The following is an 18,766-nucleotide window of genomic DNA, read 5'->3' as shown; positions in this document are numbered from 1 at the left end:
GTCCTGTTTCACTGTATGTACAAGTGGGCAACCTGCACAGGTGTGAAATAGATTTTTTGCATATTACACTCCCACTGAGAGTGGGGCCATAGCCAAGGGATCAGACATTGACAGAGAAATCCTACAACCTTTCAGTTACTGGCCCAACGCTCCTTAACTGAAGGTCATTGTATCGTTTTGTACCTTTCCACTGAGAAATCCAGCAGAGTTACAGGTGAAGTCGGAAGTTTACATACACCTTAGCCAAATACATTTAAACTCAGTTTTTCACAATTCCTGACATTTAATCCTAGTAAAAGTTCCCGGTCTTAGGTTAGTTAGGATCACCACTTTATTTTAAGAATGTGAAATGTCAGAATAATAGCAGAGAGAATTATTTATTTCAGCTTTTCTTTCTTTCATCACATTTCCAGTGGGTCAGAAGTTTAAATACACTCAATTAGTATTTGGTAGCGTTGCCTTTAAATTGTTTAACTTGGGTCAAACGCTTCAGGTAGCCTTCCACAAGCTTCCCACAATAAGTTGGGTGAATTTTGGCCCATTCCTCCTGACAGAGCTGGTGCAACGGAGTCAGGTTTGTAGGCCTTCTTTTTTTATATACATATTTTTTTTGACTCCTTTTTTCTCCCCAATTTCATGGTGTCCAATTGGTAGTAGTTAAAGTCTTGTCTCATCGCTGCAACTCCCATACGGCCTCGGGAGAGGTGAAGGTCAAGAGCCATGCGTCCTCCATTTTGCCACAACTTTGGAAGTATGATTGGGGTCATTGTCCATTTGGAAGACCCATTTGCGACCAAGCTTTAACTTCCTGACTGATGTCTTGAGATGTTGCTTCAATATATCCACATCATTTTCCTACCTCATGATGCCATCTATTTTGTGAAATGCACCAGTCCCTCCTGCAGCAAAGCACCCCCACAACATGATGCTGCTGTAACAGTACTCTTCTTGCGTTGTGTACAATCAATCCTCGACACGAATTCCAACGTGTTGCACCAGTCATGGAGATTTATTCTGGTAGGAACAGCACAAAATTGCACGTCATGCAATGCACGGCTCACCATCCAACTCTGCACTCACGCACGCTGGTTTGGTGCTTGTTCACTGGGCCATGTAGTTACCAAAATAATACAATTACAATATACAATATAATATCTTTAACAAAGTACCTGGTAGGAACAGCACAAAATTGCACGTCATGCAATGCACGGCTCACCATCCAACTCTGCACTCACGCACTGTACAAAATATATGAACCCCCCCCCCCACCAGACACAGTAAGTTGCTAGCTAGTACTGGCGGGAATTCTTTACAACCAAAATGCACAACCAATATTCTCCAAAAAACACTGCATCTTATGTGACAGTATAACTTTACGTCGTCCCCTCGCCCCATAACGGGCGCGAACCAGGGAACCTCTGCACACATCAACAACGGTCGCCCAGGAAGCATCGTTACCCATCGCTCCACAAAGGCCGCGGCCCTTGCAGAGCAAGGGGCAACCCTACTTAAAGTCTCAGTCTCTTCTTAATTAATTAATTATTTACTTTATCTCACGTTAGTCTCATTCCAAACGTCGTAAATTGTTGGTTATCTGCACGAACCCAGTCTTCACTATGAGTCATCCATACATCAATTTTCTTAAATCATTTATTTATTACTAACTAAGTAATTCACAGAAATGCATAAACAAACAAACAAAGTAAATATGGTTACAAGAAATGATAGGAGAATGTGCCCTAGTGGGCTAGACCGGCATGGCGGCTTGTTAGACCAAAGGGAAGTGGGGGTTGACTGAGAAGTCACTACAGAGTTAATAATTATAACAATTGAAATGCTAATCCTTTGCACATGAACGCTCACTCATTCGGGAACAGGCTAAATAGAAGAGCACAGGGTGGACAAACAAAAACCCACAAATTCTGACAAACTCCAAACATTGATTATGCAAGAATGGGCTGCCATCAGTCAGGATGTGGCCCAGAAGTTAATTGACAGCATGCCAGGGTGGATTGCAGAGGTCTTGAAAAAGAAGGGTCATCACTGCAAATATTGACTCTTTGCATCAACTTCATGTAATTGTCAATAAAAGCCTTTGACACTTATGAAATGCTTGTAATTATACTTCAGCATTCCATAGTAACATCTGACAAAAATATCTACAGACACTGAAGCAGCAAACTTTGTGGAAATTAATATTTGTGTCATTCTCAGAACTTTTGGCCACGACTGTACACACAATTCCTTAATGTGTCATTGACGCTACATATTGTGAAGTAATATGTTATGCTTGAGGTTCCTGCTTTATCTTCTGATTGTCCTTTGAATGATCTGGCTGTTTCTCCAGTAGCATGGCGTGATGAAGTGCGGAAGAACATGGACGTCTTCATCACTTCATCAAAGTACATGAAGCTGATAAAGAAAAACATTACTTTTTGATAACAATTTAAAAAAGTTATAATCTTTTCAAAAGTTATCATAAATAGGACTGGTGGAGTTATTTCACACATGCAGCTAACAAAATATAGGGAAATGTCTGCTCTACCCAAAGTGATGAGAAGAGGTTGTGTATCAGACGATTGTGTATCTCACAACACCCCGTATGCCATGTCTTGAAATTTGCAGACTGACTGATTAAAGGGACATTTACATTGTAATACTTCTGACAGCCAACTTTCTAGCGTCACCCATAATATTTTGACTTGATAGCATTCCCTGAAAGCATGGTGTCACAAATGTAGAGAGGGGTAGGCAGCCGCAAGTTTAGAACTTTTGAGTTTATTAACGCACTATATATATAAAAGCGGGATGAAACCCAAAGTGCAAAATAATAAAGTGCTCAGGAAATAGTAGTAGCGATTCCTCTCAGGAAAACAAGCAACATTTACAATAACCGACAAACAACAGAGGGAGTATATATACAGGGATAGAGTCAGGATTGGAACCAGGTGTGTGTAATGATGATGAGACAAGTCTGGGGTTGAGGAGTGTAGGGCGTTTGCCAGCAGCAGATTCGGCGACGCAGAACGCCTGAGCTGTACAGGAGGGGGAGCCAAAGCTGGCGTGACACATGGATAATTGACTTATTTTTAGTTTTACGCCTAAAATATGACTGCCGTTGTGCTGTAGAATTTGTGAATTAGTTTATACTGGATTCTGCGTACATTTTTGTTAACTGTATTTTCGGTAGTTATGCTCCAACATTTCCTCCATCTTGTGTCAACATCAGTTATTTTTAAGTCTTGATTCCAATAGGTGATATTTTTTTCTAAGAGATTGTCAGTTGGATATGCTCTCTACAAGGTTTTGTATATCTTACCTATCATGAATATCCTTTTCTGACCCAAATAAGATAACCTCAACGTTGCTCTGATGTCCAAAAGATTTTAACTGGAAATGTTGTGATATGTCACTTTTAAGTTGCATGTATTTGAAAATATCTACATTGGTCAGTCCAAAATTGTTTTTTAATTCTGTTTTTTAATCATTATTATTATTGTACATTATTGTTATTAATGTAGCCTATTTATTATTCTAAACCAGTTCTTTAAATATGCAAAACGTGTTTTGTTTCATTCTATTGAGACATTTTTGTTGGCTAAATTAAGTTCGGCCAGTCTTTTTAATTGTGTGCTCCATATTTAGTTTAAGATAGGTTATAAGTAGGCCTTTAGAAAAATAAATATCATTAGCATGTTGCAAATATCATTAGTAATTTGTTGGGTACGGTAGCCTTTCTTGGTAATTGCTGCAATCTAGACTGTCCAAACTTTTGTGAAGGTTAATTAAACCAGTTCGCAAGTGTTTCGTTTCATTCTGTTCTGCTATCCCTGATGCAGTAAAAAAAACAACACATTGAATAATGAAGTAAGCTTCATACGACATATTTTTGAGTGCAAACCTATTGCACCTCTTTGTTTGCCCGTATATAAAAACCCATGTTTTTCTCTCCCCGACTCCAATCCCATGTCATTTAGATCAATAATGCAACGGGATTTTTTAATTTTATTTTTTATTGCAACGACACAAATGTATGTAATTTAACCACCTAGCACCACTACTTCCCACGGCTATGGACACTGTATTACAGTACTATGTGATAGAATATACAAACAACTTCCACTTTGTTGCAAATTTTGCTGTACATTATTGATAACACTGGCTTGATATTCCAGTGACTTTAGGAACACACACTTCAAATCATCCATTTCCTGTAGGATTGAATGTAAACTATGTATAGTTTACCGCTCTTCTCTTTTAGGTTTATCAGATCATTATATTTAATTGACTTTAAGAATAGAGAAATAGTATACTACAATTGATCCAGTTTCACTTCTTCAATTCCATTTCTTCAGAATCAGAACTCCTACTGCTAGTTACATGAAAGGTCCCCGAACAAACTGTCCTTAAACTCCAAGGTTGTTTTACTGAGGGGAGTATCCATATGACTAATGTACTCAATAAAAACATCCAGCAGACTTCATCTCCAATTGAATGACCTGATAAGGCAGATAATATGGACTGAATTTCGTTTTTTACAGTATAAAGTCCAAAGACGATCTGCTGTCACTTCATCTTATAGGATATGATAAACTTTATTATCCCTAAGAGGAAATTTTTCTTGGAAAATTAAAGTCATACACTGAGTTTACAAAACATTAGGAACACTTTTGGCCCTCAGAACAGCCTCAATTCTTCAGGGCATGTTTGACTAGGTATCCCCCTTTCCCTTTCTACAAGGTGTCGAAAGCATTCCACAGGGATGCTCCAATGTTTCCCACAGTTGTGTCAAGTTGGCTGGATGTTCTTTGGGCGGTGGACCATTCTTGATACACACGGGAAACTGTTGAGTGTGAAATGTTTTTGCAGTTCTTGACACACAAACAGGTACGCCTGGCACCTACTACCATACCCCATTCAAAGGCACTTAAATATTTTGTCTTGCCCATTCACCCTCTGAATGGCACACATACAGTACACAATCCATGTCTCAATTGTTTCAAGGCTTAAAAATCCTTATTCAACTTGTCTCCTCCCCTTCATCGACACTGATTGATGTGGATTTAACAGGTGACATCAATAAGGGATCATAGTTTTCACCTAGATCCACCTGGTTATTCTATGTCATGGAACACTCAGTGTATCTAATCATTAACAGAGATCAGGATGATGATTCCTTCATGGTCTGTGCCAAGTTTATACTGTACTTCTTCAGTTCTTCTTCTTACTAACAATGGCTTCTCCACCACAAGACACGCAACGGGAACTTTGAATTCATTGATGAATTTCTTTAGCAAAAGAATGAAGCATCATCTCAAAATGTAAAATGTTAAACCCCATGTGACCTACTTGGTATGTGTATGTACTGTACTGACATGTATGTGCAACTGATAGATGCACACACACACACACACACTACATATTCATGTTTTTAAACGTATGAACATTGTAATGTATTTTGTCTGTAATGTATTTTTGATGGGGATCCTAATAAATCAAAATCAAACCAAACATACTCTGCTTATCTGCATCACTGTTTGAGAGTTATTCACCTCATCTGAAAATGTTTCTATTTTTTTACCTTCATGACATATATATCTACTGTGTAGGATTCACAATGGCATTTCTAGATCAATATGTGGGATCCAAACCAGGCAAATGGATCAGTGGCTTTAGGGTACGTAAACGTTGAGACACTCATCAGTCCTCATCTCTTATCACTATTATAACCACAATGAAAGTGCTCTTTTGGATCCATTGAGGTCTTGCCACCTGGAAATACTGGAAATACCTCATACTCCACCAACTTAATCAATCAGGGTTACTGTTGTATCCCCAGAACAGTTTGTCAAAGATCTCTACTTAATCATCTCTTATCAGGGCTTTATCTGTGACCAATATATCAAAACCACGTTAGTCATCCTATAACTCAATATCTCAGTTACAGGACGTTCAGATTTCCAAATACCGTACTGCTAATATTGCTTCATTTCTTGCTGGCGGATATAATTTGTGCTAAGAAGTACATTTATTTTACATATAAAATACATCAAAGATAACATTCCTATAAAATCCCTATGTACACGTATAAAATGCAACATTGTCAAGCTATTTCAAAATGTTTTTGAAAATCAATAAATGATGTGAATGACATTTTCTGATATTTCTTTCAAAGTCTCATAATACACTTGCCATTGAGTATCTGTTAAACAGTACAAAAACATTCAAATATATTTTATGTACAATTATTAGCTCAATAAGTGGTGTCCTGTGTACATATGGTTACTGTATGGTGTCCATTTTAGGACAGCATCATGTGTCCTTATGTCAATCATCATCAGAAAGCACAGCGATCACAGGAAATGCATGCCATCCCAGGAAAGGAAAGTACTGTACACATCACTACACTCTTAGAAAAGTTGTTCCAAAAGGGTTCTTCAGCTGTCCCCATAGGAGAACCCTTTTTGGTTCCAAATATAACCCTTTTTGGTTCCAGGTAGAACTCCTTTGGGTTCCATGTAGAACCATCTGTGGAAAGGGACAACCGAAGAACCCTTAAAATACTGACATCTGAGAGTGTAGTTCTGGAACTAGAACTTGGTTTCTGTCTCTGAGACCTGGGGAAAGCAAAGAGATTTAGATTTTATTTTGTCAGCTCATCTTACTGTAATTTTATTTTTATGAATGATTTTTATGAATTTCCTGTACCTCCACATGAGTTGCAACATTACGAGAGTTATCATTTTAAAGGGATTGGTGATGATTATTCATTACAAATGTAGAAAAGATCTGATGGGTCTCTGTTACTTACATGTACAAATTTGTCCCTGCTACGCAAACTCGACACACCATTGCATTGGTTGCCATGGATAGTGGCTGTTGTTATAACCTGTAAGACAACACGATACACAAGAATGAGACAAGTTCCTGTGTATGAACCGATGTGGGCCAAGATAAGGTTTGGCACCTCTTATCTAGTCTGTAAGGGTGGAAACATCAATAGATACACAGTATATTTCTACAGGTAAATGTTATACCTTTTCACAGACGTTTGTGTTTTCAGAGTTTACTGGATGTTTCTCCAGGATACGCAGCATGGCATCGTGGAGAGTCAGGAAAAACATGGACGCCTTCACCTCGTTGTCAAAGAACATACAGCTGTGCAGTTTCTTCAGGATGTACGCTTTGGACACAAGGGATGGATATCGTTAGATCAATCACTTCACCTCTATTTGTTTCAGAGTGATTGAATTCAGCGTTGAAGAGAAAAAGGGAGAAGGAATAGATGGGACAGATGGCTTGTCTTAAACCAGCTTACCGTCACATGCCACAATGTAGACCTCAACTTCAACCCGAATGAGCTCTTTGAGTGCCTATAGGTCACAGCAAAATATCAGTACCCAGCAAGTAGAAATACTCTGGTAAAATAGACAATCATCCCCACATTCCACAGGGTTGTAACGGAAGAGTTTTGTTTTACCGCTTTGAGTCCCTTGAGGGCAGAGACGTCCAGGAAGGAGACGGCCGAGAAGTCCAGGATCAGGCTGTGGACGTCTACTCTGGGGACTTGGATGTTGGCAGGAAGCTCAGAGTTCCAGTTCACCTGGACAGGAAGGTCTTTGAAGTCAGTGGGCTGGTCCAGATCCTCCATGTTGCTCTCATCCTCAGACTCCTCAATGGGACCAGAGCTGGTGAGCAGTAGGCCTTTCTGCACCGGGAGTACCACAACATTACCACAACCTCTTATTGTGAAAACCTGACTACATGTAGACGGTGATCTTTGGAGGTCCATCCACCACTATGGGATGATGATTCATTTGTTTTTCATATACATGCAACCCCAAGACCATACTGATAAGGCATGTACTGGGATGAGTACCTATAGGTAGGTCCTGCAGCATGTGCATGATGTCTGTTGATTTTGGATTGCTAAAAGTATGTTGTTGCCAGGTGTGAAACTAATATTTTGGGCTAGACTGATTTTTGACATGCTTATGGCCATTTGAATTAAACTTTATGATACAAGGGGCTCTTGTAAAGTGTTAACGGGGTAACTTTGTGAGTGGAAGTTATGTTTTGATGGGTTTCTAAGGGCAACAGATAAGTGCACCACTACTCACAGATGTCATCTGCAGCTCCCCTTTCTTTAGAAGTTTCCTGATCTTCCTCAGGGCTTTGTTTCTCTTTCTCAACACCCTCAAAGGGTTAAAGCCCACCTGAAAACACATCAAAGTCAAGTTGAACCCTAATTAGCAATTGCACACATGAAAGTGGGAGTAACCGTTACACATGGGCTTTATTGTGAATGAGGCATATTGTTTACCACTGCCGTGGCCATCATACAGATCAAGGTTAAACTTAATCTTATCTTATCTGCATGTGCTTAGTGTTTAGTTAGGTGCAAGTAAAACTTTAGTAACACCAATTTGTATGGGCACTAATGCTATACAACCTGGTATACTATATTACCTCATACAATGAGGTGGTATTGACCTTCATGAGTTGATTTGATCATTCTTTATGACCTTTTTCCATTGGATCAAATCCGATGAGAAAATAAGATGTCTTAATAAGTAGATCCGTGAATCATTACCATATTGGACCATGTCATGGAAATTGTAATGCAAAAGGCCTACGTGTAAATGTGTAAATGTGTTTGAATTCTTCATTTTACACGTCTAATTGTGTATAATTGCTTACTTACAGCTTCCACCAGCTTGCCTCTGAAAAAATCTATATTGGCAAAGAAGATGGGTGACGGTATCCTGAAGATCTTAACACCCTCTGGCTCATAGATCTGGAAAGAGATATATAAACAATAGAACAAGGACCATGTGTAGACACACCATCTTCACAGTCCTGTAAGATTACAAGATAATGGTGAGTGTCTTTAGTCCACATTACAGCTTACTCACACTCATGTAATCCTTGCGGTCTTTGTAGATATCTGTTCCTGTGATATTGGCCAGGACACTGCAACGTGGGCTGGAATTAAATGTATGCAGAAATGTCACTATGACATTGTGTTCCAGGGTTGGGGTTCATTCTGAATGGAGTTGTGAATTGGTCTTTAATTCCAATTCAATTATTGAATTTGAATTAAATGTGAATTGGCCACATCCCAAAGGAAGCAGCATTTTAATTGAATTTGAATTAAAGGAAGTAGAATTGAATTCAATGAAATTCACTGTAATTCAAATGGATCATTTATTCCATACATCATTATGCACATGTTTATTTTGACATCATGCATGGTTTCCAATACTTGAAACATTTCATTTTTTAAACTCATCCTCCTAAAAAGAGTATTAGAGAATTAACAGTGGTCTGGAAATATTTTAAGATAATTTTGTCTGTAATAATTCATAATTCATTTACACGTTATTAAATATTTAGAAAAATACATTTCCCACAATGCATTAAATCCAACACTCCAGAATAGAAGGGAACACCTAAACATTTTAGGGTAAAAATACAAATGAAACACTGACATCTGAGTTATAATCCCATTTTTTCTTGATGGTATCTGTATTCTTGAGTAAGAGGTGGCAGATTTTTGGGGCAAAATATTTATCAAAGGAATGAGACTCGTCTGTTTCATGTCTCAGTTGAATGTATTTGAATTGCTTTGAATTCAATTATACTTCCTTTCATTAAAATTCAATTCAAATTATGTTTCCTGTGAGGTGTGGCCAATTTAAATTTGAATTTCAATACTTGGGTTGAATTGAATCAAATTCCGAAATTTCGAATTGACCCCAACCCTGGTGTGTCCACCTCCTAATAACATTGAAACTGACAAAGAATAAAAAGAGACACAAGTTCAACTTTTTTTTAGGTATTTGGAGATTTGTGCCCATACTCACAACTGAGCCCTGAAGACAACGGTGAACAGCTCGATCCCTAGACCTACAGCCAGCCCCAGATCCAGCCCCAACAGGATGGAAGCCAGGCAGGTCACCAGCCACACCACCTGGATAAAGACATGGAGGGGAGACAGGACAAGGGGATGTGGGATGGAAGGGATTGGAGGAAATATGAGTTCATTATTACAGTTGGTAAAGACATCACTCCTTGTTTCCATTTTAGGTGCAGTTCAGTGGGAGTGTCTCAGAAGACTCACACAGTCGGGCCGGTCTCTCCTCCACAGGTAAGGGACTTCTCTGATCTGCATCAACATCCCCTTCAGGTTGACTATGACCACCGCCCCCAGCACCGACTGTCAACACAGAGGGAAAAGGTCAGGCAATGACATCTTTGATGATCAGTCACAAGAGTTGCACAAGACTTCCATCTAAATTCCAGTGCTCCTATCTACTTCATACAGTGTGATTCATCACGTAATGTTCTAATCTTAGATGTTAAGTCCCCTATATGGGGGACTTTGAACGGTTCTGGACTGGTTCCGACTGACATTTTGGTGAATGCTTGAGGGTCCAGTGCAATATAATGCCAGAAAGACCATTTGTCTGTTCTCCGCGTCCGCTCTCTCAGCAGAGCTGACTTGAAGTGACAGGTTATTATAGGAAGAGACATGACATATTTTCTGACCTATCCAGACAAAGAATCAGTTTAAATGACAGAGCCCATATAAGGTCTAGTGAATCCAAAGGTTGTCGTTTCATCTCACTTTAAGATTCTCAGCCGGATTTAAGAGCTCTCAACATGAAAACATACTAAATTGTTTCATAGAATTGAAACAAGAACACTTTCTCTTGGTCACAGACAGACAAAATCACTTAGTGCTTAAAGCTGAGGAAGCATTTCAGTCTTTTCAAGCCCTATTGCCCCACTTTTGTTGAATAAGAAAAACAAATAATATGTGATTTTCAATATATTTGTACTATGTACTTGAGCTTGTGTCCTCAAAAGCGAGTACACCTCAGCAATTTATACAACTTTTTTTTTTTTTTTTTTTTACAGAAAGGTGAGTTCCAGAACTTTCTAAAACTATGCAACATAAAACTATGCAACATTATTGTTTATGGCCATCTCATGAAAAATAATTACATTTGGGTATGTCTATTTAGGCAGAAATCAAAATGTTGCCCTATCATTCAACTCCTAAAGTCAATTATATTGTAAATACTGAGAGAGTTTTACCTTTGGGAGTGGCTCCAATAAGAACCCGATAGCCAAGGTGACGACCATCACGATGAGCGCTGACAGTAGACCAGCGATCTGAAATGATGAAATTACACTTTATTTTACTCACATTTAGCTATTCACACTGTTTAATCAGTGTTTCCCTTTGATATATTTAATAAATTATCATTATTTATTAACTTGGTGCATTGTAACTCTGAGCCAATTCTTTCATTCCTCACTATGTACTGTAGGCTATGATTCACGACAAACTATATCACATTCTCTCTCCCATTTGTACAATTCTATCTGGTTTGGACTATGATAAGTTATCATTTATTATTACAATAAAGATAGGGAGACCCAAATAGGTCAATATTTCATAACTTTTACGGCTACATCTCTTGGATAAAGAACTTGTACAGGAAGGAACTCTAAGTATGGTTGTGTGTCTGTATTCTCAGAGAGCCTCTTGGTTTAGTAGTTTACCTGAGTTTTACCACCTGTACTCTCCTGTACCGCACTCCTGGAGAGAGCTGTGCTTGCTGCAAACGACTTAAAGGCTGCTCCAATGATGTTACTGGCCCCAAAAGCTATCAGCTCCTAGAGAGCAAAACAAGGACAAATACATGTTTTGGAACTGTTGATATTAGTTCAAGTCTTATGTTGATAGTTTGTATTAGGCTGACACCCCTAATTCACAAGAAACAATAAACACATTTTTCTGTACCACCTCGGATTCCAACCCCTCCTCCTAATGTTCTGGTTTTGGGACTCACCTGATTTCCGTCTATGATGTAATCGTGTTTGACTGAGTAGACCTTGGCGACAGAGAAGGCTACAGCAAAGCCCACTATGGCCATAGGGAACACCTCAACAGCCGTCTGCCCGAAGATCTGCATGTTCGGGGCCATAGGTGACTCATACCTAACAGATTGAGAGGGAGAGGTATTGTTAGATTATTTTCCATCTATTCTTAGCCATTTTAATATGCAGCAAACAGCTTTTTACATGTGCTTACCCCACTGGAATACGGCCGACAACATCAACTTTATAATTCACCCGGAAGTTGAATGCATAGGAAACGCCACAAGCGATGACAGTCTGCCAAAGTCATTACCAAAATCAACGTATCAGTTATTAGCAGGTTACCTTGTCAACTTTTACACAAAGCTGTGACACACTGCAGGCCTATAGTACATCAGTACAAGTTAATGTATTTTCCTACAATTCACCTGATTGTTCTCATCTGCCGTACTGTGAGTCAGTGTGAGAATAAAACATAAATACTGCACGTTTCACAAAAGCTGGCTCCTTGCTACAATGGCATTGTGCTTTGGATCAATACACTCTTAGAAAAAAGGGTTCCAAAAGGGTTCTTTGAACAAGGGAGTGACTGTTCAGGATAAGAATAGCAATGCTTCCCGATGCTTATCTGTGATAATATGATCTGTACTTTGTGCAAGTACATACTCATATTCAAATTTATATTAAATAGTGAGACACATCTCCATAAACAGTGCTCCGCATGGCGATATCTTTTTCTTATCTCTTTGAAAAAAAGGTGCTATCTAGAACCTAAAAGGGTTCTTCGGCTGTCCCAGAAGGAACACCTTTGTAGAACCCTTTTTGGTTCCAGGTAGAACCCGTTTGTTTCCAGATAAAACCCATTGGGTTATTTTTTCTAAGAGTGTAAATTCAATGGTGCCCCGTATGAGGCTTGTTCTCGCCACAATGTTTCCCAATTCTGATCTGTGTATGCTGACATATAGACCCGTAGCCCCGGTTGTGATGACGTAGTGCACACAGTGCCACTCACCATGATAACCTCTATGGGGATTGGAACAGGCAGCTTGGCTTTGTATCTATCGTTGATTTCCTTCACTATGAACACCACCACCATGATCAGTATGGACGTCACCAGGTCACACACGTTGGTCTTCTCGATCTGGACAAAGATCTTCTCCAGGGTCTGAGGAAGACGTCAGTTAATATTGATGACAGTAACCAGTTACAGGGTGTGAGAGTTCAGTCAGAGGTCTCTACACCAAGCCATGACTCATGAATTATAGCTTTTTCTGAAAACTTGTGGGCACTTGAGGAAGACCTGTGCTTAACTGTGTAAGATAAGATACAATGAGACACTTGTTTAGCTTATCAACACTGTTTTATTCCTCAGCACTTTAGAAACCGATCAGACATGATGGATAAGATTTGAGAGTGTTAATGAATATATATCTGTCTCAGCTAAGTCATTGCATATTTGGATATCAGTAGAAGAAATAATACTGAAAGACATTTGACCTCATCCTGTCTCTCTTCCTGGACTTACATAGACGATGGACAGCGGTCCACTGAGTCCCGGCACCACCAGGCCCAACACAAACTTCAGCTGGGACACCAGGATGTGGACGGCAGCCGCGGTGGTGAACCCAGACACCAGCGTGTCTGACAGGTACATGACGATGAAGCCTACCTGCAGCAGACCCATGGCCAGCTGGGAGAGAAGCAGAGGACTCATGTTAGAATATGGGAGAATTGTTCATTGTTCATTTTAGATTCAGAGTACAGAGATACAGCATGAGTAATGTACAGTACATGAGTGATAATGCTGAGGTAATGATGATGTTTTACCTGCATTATCCCCATGAGGAAGGTGACAGAGGCGGCCACCATTACTCTCTGCTCATCGCTGGTCAGCCCCTCAAACCCAGTGATGTTGACTGGGGGGCCTTCGTCAGGCACAAGCCTCGTCACCACTGCACCCACCATGAGGCTCAGAACAGGGAACGCCCCTGGAGTGAGTGGGGTGAGGAGAAAGAGAGAGGAAGTGAAGATGAGAAAGCAGTGGATGGAAAGTGGAGAGATGGGCAGAGAGAGGGCGGTAAGTACAGTAAAAAAGTGTGATAGCTTGTGATGGTCAGAGCAAAACACTGTACACGCACACACACACACACACACACATGCACAGTACTTACCTACTGAGATATGTCTGGAAGTGCCAAGGAAGAAGTAGATGATCACTGGGAAGAAGGCAGTGAAGAGTCCATACCATGGAGGGAGGGAGGCTAGCAGGGAGTATGCCAGACCTGTCAATCAAACAAAAACAATGAACAATAGTTTACAGTGCATGTTAAATAACTCCACCATAAGTCACTGGAGACTACGACAGCATTCAAGAGTCATCATGATCCAGATGTTTTAAGTATCTATTGACTCTACTGTGTGCCAATGCTAATATGATAATGTGATAATAATGCCTGCTAATAAAGATACGTTAACATCCCTTCTTTCAATAAACACCTATTAATAGGTGTCTAGGATCAGATAATGTATTTTAGGTGATACCACTATCGGACCTGATTACAGTTCTGTAAAACCATAGTTCATCAGTATTCTTCATTTTCAACAACAGCCCTCTCTCTCTATCGATGCTCAAAGTGTATGTTTTTGTGACGTTAATGAGGAGGTCTTACAGTTCTTTATCAAATTATTTCTCAAAAAGTGCTATAGGAACTGCTTTGATAGATCTGAAGATGTACACTGGTTGATTGAGGTGGGTTAGAGTGTGGGTATTAGCTTCACCTTGTAGAACAGCTACCAGTCCAGTGCTGACCCCAGATACAATATCACTCAGAAACCATTCCTTCAGCTGGTAGATTCTCATCCAACCAACGAAAGGCAGCAGAGAGAGCGCTGCGTTCTTAGCTCGCTTGAGGTCACAACTACAGTTAACACACACACCATTTTTAGTTAGACTCCACAGACGTTACTTACTAATAGTTGATAACATCTAAGTATCTTTATGCACACATTTTAGACATAGAGTCTGTAAGATGATAGGACTGATCTTTAAACTAGATGTATGCTTTTAGAGGACAGTTATCGTATCTGTAAGCAAACTAAAGACAATCAGGGCGTCTCAGGTAAAATGTCACGTGGGCCCACCCGTCCACACCAAATGAAGACTGCACTCCTACAGTGATTTGAGTTGTAATAACCGACAACTGCAAAGCAGTTTCATTGTTTTTATTTCAGTGATGTCTGAGGTGTAACTGCATTAGAGCTGTCAAATCAGCAAACAACTTCCGGGAGTTTACCTTCCGCGAACATTGCCATTGGATGCGATGAGTCGCATTAATTATAATCCCAAGCAGCCTTGTTACAAGTTGGTACACTGGAATGTGTGTTGTAATAATCGTGACAATGACCAAAGGAGCAGCCGCTCACCGATTTGATACCTCTTAATGTAGTTACATGTCCAACACCGCCAAAACACCAGCTATGCAAGTGTCTGCTATCACCGGTTAACTCTTGATCTGATTGAATTTAGGACGAAGTGTTGCGTCCATGCACTGCAGCTTATCATAAGGCTACCTTCAGTGTTACACAAAACAACAAAAGCAAAACAACAGAAGAAACTTGATGGATTCTTACGTGAAATACTGCTTGACATGGTGCCGCACGGTCTTATGGTGCCTGTGGATCTTCTCATGTTCGTCTGCGAAGGCGTCCTCTGAGTAGAGTGGCCTGGTGACCACATACTGCTTCATCTTTACCCTCTTCTTCTTGATGAGTGGTGCGGCACCTGTTCCTCACAGGGTCTCTGAGACCTATCAATCACATTTTAGTGCAGGTTCCTGTCATATCTTTCCCTCCTGCCTTTGAAAGTAACTTGACACAGACGATTACTGTGGAGCTGCTGCACAACAAAGGTACAGCTACCGTCACACACTAACTAACTACATCAGCCTGTGTCATTAGTGTCACAGCTCTGTGCTGTCCAGTGGACCAGCTGCGACTGGCATGGCTGGGCAGGGCCTGTGCTGCCTGTCAGCTTTGACTAGGTTAGAGTGGTCTGGGTTAAATAAGGGTTCTGATACCATTATAATACACAGGAGAACACAGGCAAGGTTGTCCTATATTACAAATAGTTTTTACTAAAGGTAATACAAAATAAAAAACTCTTAAGAAAGTGTTGTGTCACCAACTGCCACATCCAGATATCAGATGGAAAGATAGAACGTGTCTTAATTGATCTATCTTTAATAGTAATAAATGATAAGCAAAGTACTAGAATAATACATAACACTAACTCTTACCTTACTAGTTTATCTGTGTACGCAGCTTCAGTGTATCCAAACTTTGCCTGTCTTTCTGTCTCTTTCTCTCCGCACAGAGGAACACCCCGAGATCATCTGGGATCCTTGGGAATGTTGCAATTAACAAATCCACTCTACCGGGTTGCTTATCGTTCCTAGATGTAATTATTAACAGCAATTATGATGCAGTCGTCACACGCCAGCCCAGCCCTATCCTTGACCATTGTTCTTATGGATAAATGCCTTGGCACAGTGCCTCAACTTTCAATGATGACTGAGTGTGTCTGAGATCCCCACCTATGGGCAGGGTGGGAAGGACTGGACAGTGGTCGTGGGCTGTACACTGGAGATCAGTGGACGTTTCGTGGTAGAGGTTTAAGTTAGGGTTGAGGTTAAACATGGATGAATATGATGAGGGGTAGCAGTACTACTATACAATAATAACCCGCTCTCAACTTTCAAACGGGCTAATGTTGTGAGATTCATTGCAGCGACATAGAAGGGATATTGCTGTTCATCTGGGTTTGGGGTGTCAGTGCAGGGGGATGTCTTGTTATACTTAACAGTAGGTCTTACATGAAGCCTATCTAAAGCATACATCTGAAGAACTTCAAGAATAACAATGTACAAATATAATAGTAGTTGTTTTCATCATACCTATAGTACATGCTGACCACTTGTGTCATACAAAGCCCTATAACATACCTATTCACAGCCTATCTATATACACCATAAATCAGGGGTCCTTAATTACATTCAGACACAGGACAATTTATTCTTGAGTGAATGGTCGGGGGGCTGGAACATAGTCATAAATAATTTGTACACTGCAAATTTACCCAAAGAAGCCCAAACAGATTTAGTATTTGACAAAAACAGAATAATTTCAAACCTTGATTACATTGGGATACGATCACATATTCCTCTCTATTTATGTGTAGGACTACTTGGGAACAAATTTCCTAAGCACAGGTGGGCCGAATATGGCACGTTGGCCTTTTGGGGAACCCTGTAGCATAAATCATGGACCAGATCAAACTGAATTTTCCCTCTCTATGAAAACATATTACATTGACCCAGATCTTGTTGTGTGACCAGTTGATAAGCTACAGGTATCTCTGCTTTATGTTATCATCACAGTTTTATCACTGTAAAATAGTACACGTTTTTGTTGGCTTTCAATGCTGCATTCCAGTCAAGCGAAAATAGCATGTCTGTGGGAATGACCTCATAGGTGTGTGTGTGTGTGTGTGTCAGTGCGCGTGTGTGTGTGTACAGTATGTGTATGTGTGTGGAGGGGAAGGTTACTTTAATCTCTGTTTTTATTGTATATTTATTACTTACTGTACCCGACGAAACATAATTGGGGTGTATGTTTTGAAGGTTGACGTTTAATGTCATGAATCTTGCCCTGGAGGCAGAACTGAGCGATTTCCTCTAGATTGGCCAGCTGCAAAGTCAAAATTGTCTATATTATAAAAATCCATGAAAACAAAAATTGTATTTTTGGTCTTAATTTAAGGTTATGGTTAGGCATTATGGTTAGCAGTGTGGTTAAGGTTAGGGTTAAGGTTATGGTTAGGCATTATGTGTCACGATCGTCTTGAGGATAATGAGTGGCCCAAGGCGCAGCGTGAGAGAAATACATCTTCCTTTTAATAGACGAAGACGTAACACGAAAACGAAACACTCTTACAAAACTAACAAAACAATAAACGACCGTGAAGCTATAAACGAAAGTGCACACACTGTCACGTTCCTGACCTGTTTTCTGTTATTTTTGTATGTGTTTAGTTGGTCAGGGCGTGAGTTGGGGTGGGCATTCTATGTTTTGTGTTTCTATGTTTAGGTCATTGGTAATTAGCCTTATATGGTTCTCAATCAGGGACAGGTGTTTGACGTTTCCTCTGATTGAGAACCATATAAAGGTAGGCTGTTCACACTGTTTGTTTGTGGGTGGTTGTCTTCCGTGTCTGTGTCTGTGCACCACACGGGACTGTTTCGTTTGTTCGTTCGTTTGTGTCGTCTGTACCTGTTCATGCGTTCTTCGTGTATATGTAAGTTAGTTTGTTCAGGTCTGTTGACTTTGTTTATTATTTTGTAAATTCTCAAGTGTGTTTAGTTTTCGTCTTGTTTAATAAATATCATGTCGTATAACAACGCTGCGCTTTGGTCCAATCCCTACTCCTCCTCTTCGGACGAAGAGGAGGAGGATGACCGTTACACACACAAGCTACTAATGTTCAACATGGACAATTACCCACGAAAACCTACTGTCTATGGCTGCCTAAAATATGGCTCCCAATCAGAGACAATGAATGACAGCTGTCTCTGATTGACAACCATTCAAACAACCATAGACTTGCCTAGACAACTATACTAAGCCCAACCCCATACACTCAACAAAACCCCCTATACAATACAAACACCCTAAACTAGACAAAACACACAAACATCCCCCATGTCACACCCTGACCTAACTAAACTAATAAAGAAAATCAATATAACAGAGGCCAGGGTGTGACATTATGGTTAGCAGGGGGGTTAAGGTTAGGGTTAAGGTTATGGTTAGGTTTCAA

General features: G+C 40.0%; 1 protein-coding gene across 1 annotated transcript; it reads right to left on the bottom strand.

The window, feature by feature from the left end:
- Window positions 1-6,006: 6,006 nt before the first annotated feature.
- On the bottom strand, window positions 6,007-18,245 carry LOC129865153 (chloride anion exchanger-like). Its single transcript, XM_055937664.1, has 21 exons — window positions 16,188-18,245; window positions 15,523-15,698; window positions 14,671-14,810; window positions 14,064-14,174; window positions 13,720-13,880; window positions 13,418-13,582; window positions 12,905-13,057; window positions 12,107-12,189; window positions 11,865-12,012; window positions 11,575-11,688; window positions 11,104-11,181; window positions 10,124-10,219; window positions 9,867-9,973; window positions 8,916-8,985; window positions 8,705-8,797; window positions 8,121-8,216; window positions 7,481-7,708; window positions 7,319-7,373; window positions 7,038-7,183; window positions 6,812-6,889; window positions 6,007-6,617 (listed from the first exon to the last, which is right to left on the bottom strand). Exons 2-21 carry the CDS (start codon window positions 15,636-15,638, stop codon window positions 6,591-6,593), a joined length of 2,265 nt encoding a protein of 754 aa, XP_055793639.1. The 5' UTR covers window positions 15,639-15,698; window positions 16,188-18,245; the 3' UTR covers window positions 6,007-6,590.
- Between the last annotated feature and the right edge of the window lie 521 nt (window positions 18,246-18,766).

The sequence above is a fragment of the Salvelinus fontinalis genome, chromosome 11 (genome assembly GCF_029448725.1).
Source record: "Salvelinus fontinalis isolate EN_2023a chromosome 11, ASM2944872v1, whole genome shotgun sequence".
Lineage (NCBI taxonomy): Eukaryota > Metazoa > Chordata > Actinopteri > Salmoniformes > Salmonidae > Salvelinus > Salvelinus fontinalis.
The sequence above is the reverse complement of the archived record's forward strand: the minus strand, read 5'-3'. Positions and strand labels throughout refer to the sequence as shown.